Source organism: Falco rusticolus, chromosome 15, assembly GCF_015220075.1.
Source record: "Falco rusticolus isolate bFalRus1 chromosome 15, bFalRus1.pri, whole genome shotgun sequence".
NCBI lineage: Eukaryota > Metazoa > Chordata > Aves > Falconiformes > Falconidae > Falco > Falco rusticolus.
Window position 1 is genome coordinate 1,739,765 of NC_051201.1, and position 14,685 is coordinate 1,754,449.

General features: G+C 54.5%; 1 protein-coding gene across 9 annotated transcripts in view; it reads left to right on the top strand.

Annotated features, from left to right (window-relative positions):
* The window catches only part of ANKRD11 (ankyrin repeat domain 11), a 159,291-nt gene that overhangs the window by 129,387 nt on the left and 15,219 nt on the right, over window positions 1–14,685 (top strand). For all 9 annotated transcript variants that reach the window (XM_037409233.1, XM_037409239.1, XM_037409230.1 and 6 more), the window contains one exon: window positions 13,652–13,822. In XM_037409233.1, coding sequence (XP_037265130.1) covers window positions 13,652–13,822 — 171 coding nt within the window. The remainder of the gene's footprint in view (window positions 1–13,651; window positions 13,823–14,685) is intronic.

Here is a 14,685-nt window from a genome sequence, read left to right on the forward strand (position 1 = left end):
TAGATCTTTTGTACATTTCTAGGAAATACGCATTTGGAAATAGTTCTGGTCAGGTAAGGATCAATAATTGTGCGAAGAGAGAGACTGGACTAAAAGTTGGGAATATGCTTATAAATGGTGAAAGATGTTTTGCTGTTACTCTCCGGTGAGCATGTGAGGTGGTCTGGCACGGGATGCAGCGCATCGGCCTTCCGTGAGCTGTCGGCCAGTCTCCCCTGGTTCAGAAACTGGGAGGGCAGAATTTAAAAGGTCACGAGTGCCACCTGGGACATGCAGCCACTGCAGCAGTGAGGGCTGCTTCACAGGCGAGGTGGCATGTCCTGGGGCTGGCCCGGCATTTCCGTGGGTTTCTGTGTGCTGGATGGTGATTTTCACAGTTGCTGAACTCCCTGTCCGGAGAGAAAGTTTCAAAACATTGATTCATTTATTAGATGACAGCTCATACTGATGGCTGTTTGCATTTGTGCAGGCGGGCGAGCAGATCGCAGAAAGGATAAATTGGGGTTTGCCGTTGTGGGAGACAGGGTGGTCCCGGGCCACTGGGGAGCAGACGGGGTTACAACCCAACGCGGGTGGTGTTCAGCCCCTCCTGACAGGCATGAGGGGAGTTTGTGGTGCTGTAGTTTCACTTGCATAAATGAAGGGGGGTGTGTCACCTTTGGAGGGAGGATGGCCAGGGCAAGGCAAAGCTGATTAGCCAGAACCACAGCTCCTGCTTTTTGTCAAGGGTGTTTCTGCCATTCGATACTTGGTTGAGAATTTAAATGCAAACTCGCTTCAGGGCTGTCTGACCCTCGTGACAGCTAAAATGTCATGGTAGGGCTCCATCAGCTCGCTTTCCGTGTCCCCCAGCAGCAGTTATCTGCTTTTCAGAGGGCTCTGGTCTCTCTCTGGCTGTAGAGATGTTAGGAATGTTTCTCCTGGCAGCAGCGAGAAGGAAACCAAATTAAAAAGAGAGCAGCAGGGCAGGGAGCAGAGTGCTGCTGGGGGGAGGCTGTGGCTGCTGCAGGGTGCAGAGGGGCTGCAGCTCAGCCCGTGAGACACCCCTAGCCATCAGCTCCCACGTTACCCCTCTGCTTTCAGCAGGCGTGTGACTTGATCTTCTGACACATCTTCCTCTTCCTCTTCAGGGCTTGTCCTTCCTGGGGAAGCGGGGGTGCAGGCGGCAGGGCCGAGCCGAGGGGCAGCAGCAGCCCAGCTCCCTGTCGGCACGCAGGACAGCCAGAGACAAGGAGGTGGTGGTTGTGCTCCAGGATGCGTTTAAAGACAAGCTGGGCTCGACAAATGCTGGAAAGGTGTAGGCGAGCCTCTAGCAACCTGTTTGGTGGAGACTGAAGGGAGGAAGTGACTCAGCCACAGGGGAGGAGGAGATAGCAGCAGGGAGCTGCGGATAAACGCACGCAGAGTCAGGCTGATACTTAGCAGGAGCCAGTTTCTCTTCTCTGAGATCTTTTACTTCAGGAACCAGATGCTTGAGATGGGGAAAGACTTACTGGCACCTTGCTCTCCTCTTGCACCACCCCACTGCAACCGTGGGGCGTTTCAAGCCCTTCTGTTCCTTGGCCTGGCTCAAGACCGGCTGGAGCAGGTAGAGGCGTGTTCATCAGTGCACAAGAGTTGCATGCTTCATACGGGGGCGGCAGGGTGCCCCCGAGCCTGTGCACGTGTAATCAGTGGCACTCATCTAACGACACGCACCGGGCAGTGCACACTCAAGCCTTCATGGCTAGCAGGCTGCCGGAGGACGCTTTTGTCTCAAACAAAGGGGCTGCAGTGCACACACCCTGCAGCCCCTGCTACCTCCCCCCTGCCTGGGCAGAAACACTGTTTGCCCGCATCCCTGGAGGAGGAGGAGGCTGTTTTTTCTTGTTCTGTTCCTAAACTTTGGTTTCAGCTCTTGGGAGAAGTGGGATTGCAACATCGGTGTTTGCCATGCCAGTTGCAGAGTTGACCTTAGGTGATTTATGTAACGCAGTCGTGCTTCCTGGGCTGCTGCACACAGGCTGTTGCGTGTGTGTGAGGGTAGTTTTGCTAGGGTATTCCAGAGCAACATGGAATTTAGCTGTAAGGATGTGGAGCTGGGAGCTAGGAGAGCTCTCTTTTTGCCTGTAGTGGGCTATTTTTTCCCCTTCTTAAATGTTTAAGCAATAGCGTGAATCCTCGTCCCGATTCATTGCAGTGACTCATTTTCCTTAGCACGGTGTATCTGTTGCTTTTTTTCCCGAATAGCTCTGGCTCAGCTTTGACATCTGTACACTGTACGTGGGGCAAGAAGGCATCTGTTAATGGGTTTGCCTTGCCGTCAGAAGGCAGCGAAGCCCCCACCGGCCGGGTGTTGGGCAGCAGCCGGGTTGCCCGTCAGAGCCGTCCTGTGTTGGCAAGATGTGCTGCAAGCTGTTGGCGTGCCGTCCGGTGCCGGGACAGCCAGTGAGAGCCCGTGTGTGTTATTGCCTCTGTTTGCCTCCTCGGTGCACGGGCACCGTCCCCTCACCAGCAGGTTGCAGACGCTAACCTATGCCTCTCGCGTGCGCCTGTGCCGCCTGTCACCGGGATGGCTTTTCCAGTTGCACCCAGGTGTTTGCCGGGGATGCGTGTGGTCCTTCGCCCCGCTGGAGGGGGGCAGCTCGCCTGCCCCTCCTTTAACCCTGCTCTTGCAGCCCACTCCTTGAGCTGGCTTAGGAGGGTGTGCTGCTGGCAGAGTGCTGATGTGTTCAGAAAGCGAGCAAGTAAGCGATTTCGTTCTTGATCTGTTTTTATTTGCAGCAGCCCACTGCCGGCGTGGCGTGCCTTTGCTGTGTCCTGATCCTGAGCAAGCACTCCCAGCACTGCTCCAGGTTTGTTCCTGTATGGAGACGGGCTTGCTGTGAGCTCCTGGAGGTGCTACTGGCCAGTGCTCTTTTAGTATCATTTTGGTACAGTAGGTTCAGTGCTAAATCTTTTCAAAATTATCTCCTTCAAAATGGTTTCTAGAGCAACAATTCTGGCTCTGGGGTTCCTCGGAGTTAACTAAATAAACTGTCTTTAGAAGGGGAAAAATTGCGTAAAGCTGTGAGCTACCAGACTCTGCACGTTACAGATCCAGCACTGTGGGAGCAGCATCTCTCTGCCTGAGACTTCTTCCTTCTCCTTTCGCTCGTGCAGCATCTCCCCACATCCACAGACGTTGCCGAGAGCCTACGTGCTGCCTGGCAGCCACCAGACAAGTAAAGCCAGCTTTTTTCCCAGAAATTTCAGCAGCTTGTGAGGCTTCGTGCAGCTCCTTGTTTGTGTGCTGCCCTGAAAGGGAGGTGAGGCATTTTAAAAAAGAAATACTAGAAAACTGTAATATTAAGAAGCATGCGGAGGAGCGTCCTGCAGAGACGAGAGGGCGAAGGGGGACAGTCCTGCTGGGAAGCCACCTGCGGGAAGGCGGCGGGAGAGGTGGGCACGGGCGGCTGGCGCAGAGCGGGGGGCACCGGCGCTCCTCCCGGTGCTGGTGCCTGCGGCACTGAGCCGCGGTTGAGTCATGGGCTGACTCAACGGCACCAGACTGCTGGCACAGGGCCGGCGCTCCCGCCTCCTGCGCAGCCTGCAGAGCCGGCGGCAGCGCAGCGGCTTCGCGCGGGCAGCTTTGCTTACCGCTCTGTGTCGTGCGTACCAGGTCAGGTAATGCTGCTCGAAGGTCAGCTGTGAAACGCACAGTCCGGAGTGCAAAATTAATTATATCCACTCGTCCTGCAGTTTCGTTTGCTGGATGTCAGGCTGTCACTTGAATCCCTTGGCTCGAGGTGGAGCTGTGGTTTCCAGGCCTTTAGTCATCATTGGGGAGAGTTAGGGCTTAGTATGAATCTGTGAGTTAATTTTGGCTGCCGAGAGCTCTTCTTGGGAGCTGGAAAGACCTGAGCAAGGTTGGGTCAAAACTGCTGGTCCGCAGCAGTGTGGGGTGCCCCATTACCTCCCTGGGTGCAGCTGGTCTGTCTCTTCTGAGGATGCTCTCAGGAGAAGTGAGGAATACACTGGAATTTATTTTACTTTTGCAGGGTTACTGCTGGGGTTTTGTGCCTCTCTCCCCTCGACTTCCAGCGCTGCTTCTTGGGCTTGTGCAGAATCATGAGGACAGGGTTTGTGTGTGTTTGGTGGTGAAGTCGGTGCCTGTAAGAGAGAAGCTCAGTTTTGTCCAGATCATGTCCAAACCTTGCCACCACTAAATAATACCCAGGGTTAAATAAATGTACTCTTTAAAGCAGAGGCACTGAAGCCATCCTGTGCTCCCGCTCGCTGCCATGGCCACGCAGAGCTAGTGCAGCGTCTGCTGCTCTTGGCTGGTGGGAGCTGCAGGTGGGGTGCCCAGCCCGCAGCCAAGCGCCTCCCTTGCTTCCCAAACACCAGAGAAATCCTAATTGTGAAGTGTTTTGTCACAGAGACTTTCATGTCTCTGGCAGCTCTTGAGCTGAGTGCTTTGCAGAGCTGAACTCTCCCTACAGCTCCCTGAGGAGAGAGTGGGGGGAGGCAGGAGGGGTTTGCATGCTCTGAAAGTGCTGCGGGAGGGGATCTTGCGTGGGTTGGATGCAATGTCAGCCCGGAGGGCGATCAGCTGAAAGCTGGAGGCCTCGGGTCCAGCAGTGATGCCAAGCTGCCTCCTCCTCCACAGCCCAGCAGCGGCACGCAGCCGAGCAGGAGCCCTGTTGTGTCCCGCTGCCTCTGACCCGAGCTGTGCTGCTTCCAGGCCCTGGGAGGGGTCATCGGTGTGTGGTTTAGCAGCATTGTGGCTTCAGGTCATGGGATTTCTCAGCTTCGCTTGACGTTGTTGTTGTTGTTGTTGTTGTTGCTACAGTTGTTTGAGTTGAACCAAATGTCACGGCAGGCTGCACTGCCATGGTGGGGCAAGCGGCGGTCGCGGTGGCAGTGCCATGCATGCTGCGGTGCAGGGCACGGAGCAGGAGGAGGCTTCTGTTCGGGAGATGGAGAACAGCAGCTTCCCGTGTTGACAGAAATAACAATGGCATCATCTGCGTCTCTTGTGGTCTCGTGGCATTTGATGGTCAGCTCAGCTCAGGGGGGCGGGGAGAGGTGGCCGGTCTGTGGATGGGGGGAGGAAAGATGGAAAACGTCGCCTGAGAGCCCGGCAGGCCCCACGGCTGAGATGTGAACGTTCTTAAGCTGTTTCTGTGCCTCACTTTGAAAAAAGAAATAAAAGCAATAGCATGCTTTTAAGTTCTTGAATAATAAAGTAGGTGTAAGCTGGGAATAAGAAGCTGGTGGAACCACTGTGCGTCCCCAGCCCTCCTGTGCCACCAGCCCCTTGCTCTCTCTTGCCACCCCTCCGGGCTGCCCGTCACACGCTGCCGGTGTTTGGACGGGGTGTGGGTGACACCAGCCCTGGGCTGGCACTGTGCGGGGGTGGGCAGGGTCCAGCCAGCCAGCTCCCCTCTGGCTTGGAATGTCTGGGAGCTTCCTTGCCCCCACCCTGAGGTGTCTTCTCGACCAGGCAGCAGGTTTCTGAGGGTTTCTGTTGCAGTCCCCGCGATTTCTTTAGAGCCCATGATATATTTATGTGGCAAGCAGCCCTACCCCCGGAGCAGGTACTGCTGGAGGTGCTGTGGGTGCCCCTGCCCCTCTGCAGAGCACCTGAGCGCTCATCCCAAGGCTCCACCTTGGCACAGCATGGGTTTGCTTTTTGGGGAAGAGGGGAGAGGCAAACCCCCTGAGCTGATCTGTGCACCCCGACCTTTCCCTGGCTCTGGAGGGCTGTTCAGGAGCCCAGGGCTGAGCCTGGGGGCCCGTAGCTGGCTGGGGAGGTGCTGCTGGTGGACTGGGGTTGTGTGAGCACGGACAGCGGGAGCTGGCCTCGGAGCTTGAAACTTCTGCAGCTTCTCAGCCTCCTTCGTGCTAATCCCCCGAGTATGTTATGTGGCGCTAATTGCTAGGTTAGAAAATGCTTGATGAATCAGATGACCTGAACCATCATCCTCTCCTGGAGCGGCTGCTGGGTTGCCTAATGCCTGTGAGTGTTCTGAGCGACACTGCATGGGAACGGGCTCGTTAGTCACAAGTAGCGAGGCTGGCGAGGGAATCCGTGAGAAGCAAATTGTTGGCTTATTAAAAAATGCATCTGCGTACGAAACTGTTATTTGTGCGCGTTTTCTGTCGCTGGCTTCGGTCTGATGTGTGCAGCTGGAGGGCTCTAATGGGCTGTGCTGCATTGGGTCTTTCTTTGGTTGTATAATTTCAGTCCTTTTACTAAAATAGTCAAGAAACTGTTCTCACCTAGCAACCAGGGAGAGAGTGAATGTCAGAGCTTCTCCGTTTCTAGCTGGGCTCCATAATGCCGGTACAGTGTGGATAGACTGGCAAACACCAGCCTTCAGATCACCCTTAGAAACTCCCCGTGTGCATCAGCCATCTGGGAAGTGCTGTGCGGAAAAGCAGGTCGTTTTATGACGAGAGCTGCCATAAATCTCCCTCCTCCCCTCCCCTGGCATCACCTCCTTAACATGCAGAGTGAGAGGTTGCAGTGTGCTGTGTCTCTGTGAACCAAAAATCTATCAATGATGGCTTTTTCCTTAATACAAGAGCTTTTATCAGCGCTGTCTGCAGAGTGTCCTGCCCCCAGCTCCCAGGAGGGGAAGGCTGGCCGGGTGGCTGTGTGGAGCCTTCCTCCCCCATCCTCCCTCCTTCAGCTCTTTCTGCTGCGTGGGAAATGAAAGGTCTGGACCTGAAAATTGGTGTCTCTCAGAATTATTCACATTTAACATGGAGATTGTTGTTTCTGATGTAAGTCTCTCAATTCCTCTCGCAGCAGTTTGTTAGCCAGTGGCCACTCTGGTGAGAAGATGCATTTACACATTTCTGCACAACTGTGTTGTCTGACCTACAAGCCTAGGGAAAACACTTGTATTTGGATCGCAGGCTGTCACACAGCGTTAAACCTCCCTAGCCGAATTAGTACTTTTAAAAATACTGCAACCACTGGGGTCAGGGCCTGCAGATTCTCTGTCCCCGGGGAGGCAGCTTGAGCAGTGGGGACGGTGGGCTCAGCTCCACGCACAGTGACCTGACGTGGTCATAAACAGGCTCGTTCCTCCCGCTGGCACCTCTCCTCTGCTTGTGACTGCCAAACCCAACATCTCCGCCATCCTTTCAGCTTAGCTGTGCAGGGTGAGTCTCTGGCTCCAGACTCTCTCCATCCTTCAGATTAGGGAACACTTACTGCTGTACAGGAGAGGCTGGGGGCACCTTCCTTGCCATTCTGCCAAAGCAGACCCTGCTACAGCCTTTCCTCTCGTTTGCCTCCTCTGTTTCCTTTTTGGCACCTGCTTTCATTTGGCTGATGAGCCAGACATCATCTCCCATCCCAGCCCCCAAGCCCGTTTGTCCTGCAGGCTCTGCAGGGTGTCCGTGATCTCCTGGTGCAAATCGTGCCTGCCCCCGCACTGGCTCTGGGGCGCAGCTCTCCAGCTAAAGTGCCTTGTTCCTCTGCTTTATGGTGGTCTCCTTGCAGTCGTGCCAGCCCTGTTTGCCCTTCTCCCAGCTCTTCAGCCTCGGTTCGCCTGGCTTCTGTCCTGCTCCCCTGCTGCCCTCTCTTGTTTATCTGCCCGTGCCATTGTGCTGCTTCCCACTTCACGCTGCTGCTGTGCTTAACCTGCTGCTGCTGTCCTCCCTGCACCTCTGCAGCGCTGCCACCTCAAAGCCTTCGCATTGGCACCGTCCTGGGTGCTGGTCCTTAAATTCTGGGGTGCCCGCAGAGCCTTGGGATGTGCTTGTATCGTGCGGCTGTAAACCTTTCGACTCGTGATCAGTTCTTCAGCACACACCGGTCCACATCTGCAGATGCCCTGCGAGCATGTGTAAGCATCCGCGCGCTGGGGCTCTGGGCTGCCCGCGCTCAGGTTAAACCTGCTTTTCCCCTGATCTGAGCTGACATGCTCCAAAACGTTTTATGCCCTACAACTTCTGCAGTAAAAATGAGTCACTCTTACGCATGCTAGGCTGTGGATGGGGAAAGCAGAGGCTTGTGCGGTCTCTCGGGGGTGCAGTGCAGTCTCTATTGCTGTCTGTGCCGTTCTAATTTATTCTTATTGATCTTTTGTTTGTGTGCTTGGTCGGCAAATAAACTGTTGAAAATCCCCACTCATCAGCAAGCCAACAGTCAGTTTCTCCGTGCAGCACTGAGATGTTCAGCATGAGCTGCTTATTTGGAAATGGTATTTTTCCTCAGGGTACCACCTTATATGCGTGTGTTGTCATGTCGGAGCAGTTTAAACAGATGCTTTTTGCATTACAGGGTACGACGCGTTTGTGGGGAGCGAGGAGCTGTGCTGCTCAGCCACAGCTCCGGGTTGGAGCTCCCATCCCTGCAACCTGCCATCGTCTCACACTGTGCGTTCGAGAAACCTCTGAAAGATTTTCCATCGCTGCCCTTTTCTCTCCTTCCTTCCCTGCCTCTCTTCTCTCTCCCATTTTGGCGGGGGCCGGGGGCCTGGCACGCAGAGCCAGCCCAGCAGCACCGAATGCCTCTGTGCAAAGCAGCGCCTGCCCTGGGACCTCTGCGGAGGCCTCCAGCAGCCCTGGATTTGTGCTCCCCATTGCGGCAGCGTGAGTGTCGCATGACCCGGAGCCTAATTTGAGCATGAGAACCACCTGTGGGCTAATGCTCAAACGCCTTTGTCCTGGGAACCTGCTCCGTTTCTGCCTTTCGTGAGCCTCTGGGGTTTAGTGTGATGAAAGGAGGGAGCAGCAGTTCCCGGGCTGTGTTTGGCAGCCACAGCTCTGCTCAGATCCTGCTTTCCCCTTTAAGCTTGTGCACGCGGTTCCTGCTAGCGTCAGCGTGAGGGAAGAGCCGAGCAGGATCCCCAAATTAAACCACGGCAGCGCCAGGCTGAAGCTTGTACTCCGTAGGTTTGCAGAAAGCTGAAGCAAACAGCAAATGAGCTGCTTTAAAAATAGCTGAATGGAGGTGTGGCTGAGCCCCGGGTGGGTGCACAGTGCATCCCTGGCTTGCTGTGGTCTTCCTTCCCGCTGGGATCGGTGTGCAAGGTCCGGCCACCATCTCTGGTGATCGGCAGTGAGATAACCCAGGGGAGGGGGCTCCTCTGCCCACCCCCTTGTACCTCTGTTTTTTGTGCTTCTATGCAGAGACTGGCATGCATACAGCCTTGCTAACCTGTATTCGTGTTTGCTGAGGTATTTAGCCACTGTGAGTGTTTCTCTTAATTTGTTCCATGTTGCTGCAAGGTGTTACAGAAAAGCATTTAATTACAGGAGAAGGAGCAGCCTGCAGGAGCTTGAAGCCATTCAGCAGAGATCTTTGTGCAGGTGCCCCTTTTAAATCTGCTGAAAATCAAATTCTGATTATAAAGTCTGAGTTGAAATAAAACACATTTGCAGTTCTGTTAGCCTGGGACCAGCCAGGGCCAGGGAGGCCAGCCCAGAGCCTTCCTGGGCGCTTCTGCTGAGGCTGAGGGTGGGAAGCGGAGCTGCCAGCGGCATGTCACACGTCTGCTGGGAGCAGCTCCTTCTCTATCCTTCCTGCTCACCTTTCAGACCCGCTTTGGGGCCTCGCTTCTGCAGTCCCTCCCTGTTGCCCGAGCATCGTGCCACGCAGGGAGCTTGGGGCTGCCGTGCTGCCCGTACCGGGGTGCCAGCACTGGGAGCCATCAGCCTTGCCCTGCTCCTTAGGCCACCCGCTTCCCCCCAGCGCCTAAAGAAGTCGGATTAATCTCTGTGCTGCAGCAGCCATCTAATCACCCGGGGGGTAGTACTGCTTCTCTGTGCTGCCTTCCAGCCTCAGGGGAGTGGGAGGAGGGAGAGATCCCTGTACTGCTGGGCAGGAGGAGGCACCACGGAGCAAAGCGCTGTGAGCAGGACTAGATGTGATCCTTCAGTAACAGGGATCTGCGCAGCACCGGGCGATGCCGCCTTCCCACAGGGAAGCACGCGTGAGCCCGAGTCCTCGGCTGCCTGCACCAGCCCTCGCTGCCTCACCACGAGTGAGAACACAGCAGTCGCTTTCCAATTTATTTTTATCTTGTTGATCACATGCCTTTTAATGTTAAATGTTCTGTGGAGGAGGAAATTTCTGCAACTGCAGAATTAATAGGAGTTTAGGGGATTTCAGTAGAACTTGATAATCAATTTTTGCAAATCACAGGTTCATGCTGACAACCTGCAGTAGCCAAGTAATATTAATGAAAATGTTCCCATTCTAATTGTGGCTTCCCTCTGCACAAATGGATGGAGCAGCCCTCTACCACGTACAACCCTTGTGCATCGCTTGTACTTCAAAGACACTGCCCGGTGGCACTGGCTGAGGTGTAACCCCTGTGAGCATCTTTGTGCCTCGCTTTGCGGCACGGCTGGATGCGGCCAGCAGCTGCCTGCTGAGCCGAGATGTGTGCTGAAGCCAAGCCTGGCCAAATGGATTTAACAAGCCTGCTCTGAACAGCAGCTCTGGAGCCTAACGAGGAGGAGGAAGGTGCTGCCTATGCAGATCAGCCGTCCCTGTGCTCAGAGCGAGCGTGCCTGGTGGGACATGCTGCTCAGTGGCATGGCTCCTGGAGCTGCCTGGGCTAAGTTGTTTTCTTACCATAAGCGCATTGAGTTTAATTTTATTTTAAGCCATTCAAAAAATATCCACTTTCCTGTGATCCAGTTTCATCTTCTAGTTCTGTTACAGCTGCCAGGGTGACTTCAATGTGGCTTCAGAGAGTTAGACCGGGATTTTCCTTCAACACCCAGATGTGTTTCCAGGGCTTGTATTTGAAGAAGGGTGGCTCGTGCTGTCTGGTTGGAGAGGTTCCCTGTTATGGAGTTGTTGTTTCTTAAATGTACAGGATCCCAGATGCAGGGGGTCGATGGAAATCATCTGCTCTGGGTGAGACCTTTGCAGAGGGAGAGCAGCAGAGGATGTCATGCTGCAGGGAAAAGGTTTATGGAGCTGCCTGCTCATCAGCCGAGGGAGTACAGGATATGCAAGCAGCATGAATTGAGCTGGAGCAGTGGCAATGTCCCCACACGTTGCTGCCCTCATCTGCCGGAGACTTACTCCGCTGGCAGATTGGTGAATGAACGAGGAAACCTGTGCAGAGGCACAAGGTCCAGTGACTGAGTTCAAACCCGTCCTTTGGTAGTTTCGCCTGTTGTGCTGGACTTTGCACAGAGGCAAAGCAGGCTCTGTCCCACTCCTGGTCACGTGCCAGCGACCTGCAATGGAGTTTGACAAAATGACAACATTGGATGAGCAGAGCTGGGTTAGAGGTTGCAGGATTTGCCTTTCCCCAGGCTGGCAGACCCTGCCCTGGCAAGAGGTGGGGGTAGGGAAGGGCCTGGGTGCAGCTAGTCGGTTAAGCTTGCATCTGTATGATCCGTCACAAATCATCTTGGACCTCTGCAAGCTCCCCATGCACTTTTGACTGCCAGTTTCAGGGTGCTGGAGCTTGGGACTGGGCAGACACTGGGTGGTCATTTAGTGGGGTTTCCCCTCCCTGGCTGCTGGGAGTTGAACCCTGGTTTCTTGGAGAGCATTATCAGATGTTTACTTGTTTGCAAACACCCTTGTATCCACCTGGGATTCTCAGAATATCTCCGGGAAAATAGTAAGTATGCTTAGAGTCAGATGTTTGGGTAGATGAGAGCCCTTGCCTATGCTGCCTCACTGCAAGCCTTGGCTTACCGTATCAGCAGCATGGTCAGACCACGTTGAAGTGTTTCTTCGGGGGGCAGGTACTTGCAGGCTCGCCGTGATAAATAACCCCTTCAATTCCTCTATTCTGGCAGTGTCTGGCAAGTATCAGTCCCTGCTGGGGCTGAGCCTGGCAGGACCCAGGGGCTGCTGGCTGCGCGAGTCAAAGTTCTTTTGCATGAAAAAGATTTTTACTTTGTGCTTCAAAGTCACAGGTGGGTTTTGCTCTCTTGAAAAACAAGCGGGATCAGTTTGAGAACAGTGTTTCTGCTTGTACAAGAGGTTTTGAATCATCTGTACTCGGTATTTTCATTATGTCAGGGATGCAGCGAGGTGTTCTGCTGCTCGCGTTTCTTGAGCAGCATCGAACCGGCCTTGGTTCTGACTGATGTTCGAGCATGCAATGTGAGGGCAAGGAGCTGCTCACCTGCGTTTGATAACTTTCATAGCTGGGGCTGCTAAGAATGTCATTACCAGCTCTCTGCACGCAGCGGGAGCCCTGCAGTTAGCCTGGTTATAAACAAATTATAGCAGTGCTTAGAAATAGGTGTGAGCAAAGTTGGATTTGCCACTTGCACACACCGTTACCTTTCTTATGCTTCTTTGTGAGTTTAGGACAGTTGCCTGGTAGGAGGGATGCAGCTTGGCTGCTGGCAAGCAATTGCCATGCTGCTCTGCAGATAGGTACTCTGTCTGTCTTGCTTGGCTGGCTCCGTGAAAGGAAACTTAATTTTTGTTTCCTGAACTGGCACCTTGAAACTTTGCTCACCAAATGCATCCCTGCAGTGGGACTCTGTCATGGCTGCGGCTCTGCAGATCCGCTGGAGAGCACGCGGCAGGATTTGTGCTTTCACCAGATAGCATCAACAAGCAAGCAGACCAGAGGCACAGAGGAAGGGCTGCTGACTCTCCTTGCATGGGAACAGGATCAATACTGGCATAAAGAAAGCTGGAAAAATACTTAAGAAAAGCTGTGGAATCAGGCTTGTTGCAGAGGCTAGGTGTGCGAGCTGGGCTGAGTTGGGCAGCGGGGAGGGAGGCAGTAAGTTGCACAATGCTTGGCAGGGTCCAGTTCCCACCAGCTTGCAGCAGGCTGCTGTGTGGGTTGCTGGGAGCGAGGCTGGAGGTGCAGGGAGAGGCTGGGGTTTTGTCTCCTTGTGCACATGGCATGCCAAGCAGCAAATACCGGCTTCAGAGGCAGTTGCACTCAGTCCCTCAGCAGGAGCTGCCTTTGTGGCTGGATGATTTAGGAGACCGAGTGTCAGGCTGGGATTTGAGGGGGTGACAAGCCAGGCACAGGGGTTTCTTCTTCCCCTCCTTGTTTGGCAATTTTTCAGAGGGATGTAGGAGTAGATGTGGCTGAGCAGTCGTCGGCCTGACTGCAGGTGGGTGCTCTGCACTAAGCTGGAGGCAGTCACTTTGGGAGGAGAGGGCCAACCCGGTGCTCCCCGGGGCAGTGCGCCCCTTTGGCTGCAGTCCTTGCTTTGGTGGTGGTGATGAGGAGGAGGAGGAGGTGAGATGGCAACGTTTCTAAGCTGTCAGCCTTGTTAGCACTCTTTGTTGATACTTTTAGATGCCTCCAGTTCAGTCTGTGCTGTGGTGGTGTAAGGCTGCGTACGCTCCTGGAAGCACCATGGCATGAAATGGAGGCCCCTAGGAGCAAGATGGAAGGTACCGTGCTGGCAGCAGCCCCACGAAGGACCCACTCCCTCCCTCTTGTACTGCTCTTTGATGGTGGAGGGAGAATTGGTAGAAGCCTGTGCCAGGAGAGGCTGTTGGAGGAGCCGGTGGGCAGCAGGAGCGGTGTGTGTCACAGCAGCACGAGCCTGTGCGGCTGGCCCAGGTACCGGCGCATCCTTCACTGCAGGCTTCTCAATTTGTGAGATACAGAAACGAAGTTGGAGGGCTGTTAGCACTTTGCTCAGAAATGAACATGGTTTTCAGTTACAGCAACATTCATGGCCTGTGCTTCTGTGTCTTCTTGCACCACAGAAAAGCAGGGTCCAGAGCGGAAGAGGATTAAAAAGGAACCCGCCACCAGAAAGCCTGGCTTGCTCTTCGGAATGGGCCTTTCGGGGATCCGGGCAGGCTACCCGCTCTCCGAGCGCCAGCAAGTCGCTCTCCTTATGCAGATGACAGCAGAAGAGTCTGCAAACAGCCCAGGTGAGATCTGGAGGGTGGTTTTGCTCAGCAGCGTGGGGGGCAGGTGCAAGCTTTGCAGCCAGAGGTTCACAAATACCTGAGTGTCGAGTGCCCAGCGCTGGGGGCACCAGGCACTTCAGGTAGCTCCTCGCTGGAAGCAGAGATGAGCTGCCACCCCCGGGGTGGTGCAGTGGGGCTGGGGGGCTGCTCCATGGGGGCTCCCCACTCTCAGCACCATAGGTGGGACGCTGGAACGAGGCAGCAGGACACCCACTCCCACGGGGCCCTGCCAGGCACAGGCTGCCGCTGGGGTTCTCACATGGCTGCGGCTGCCATTCCTTCTTCTAGCGTAAGGCAGGAGCAGATATTCCACAGGCCACATCCAGGCCACCACTGAGCCTGCCCTGGCTGCTTAACTAGAGCTTCGGTTCCACGGGAACCTCCTCCACGTCAGAGCTTCGCATTTTCCACTGGCGTCTCAGGCTAATTCAGTAAAGGAACATTGTGAATAAAGTTAAAATATCATCCTCTGTGGGTTTTTTTTATGTTTCTTCTTGTGGAGGAGGAATAAGACATGTAACCACTGCAACTGTAACTTGAGATGCAGAGCAGCTGGAATGTGTTTACCACGGATTTTGTATTTTAGTAATTTTTATCTGTTGCATACATGACCCCCCAGGGTTTTTAGACACTGTGCTATCTGTACGCGCACATCTGCATCCTACACATAAACGTTGCAGCTTTGAGCCACGTATGTTGTTCTTAACACCCATCTAGCTGCTTGCGTTGCTGTTACTTGGGGCGAGGGGGAAGGCAAAAGGCTGTGTAGTCTTGAGAGCATTCAGATGTTCTCCCAGGAAATGTGCGGTCTCCTCCCAAGGCTG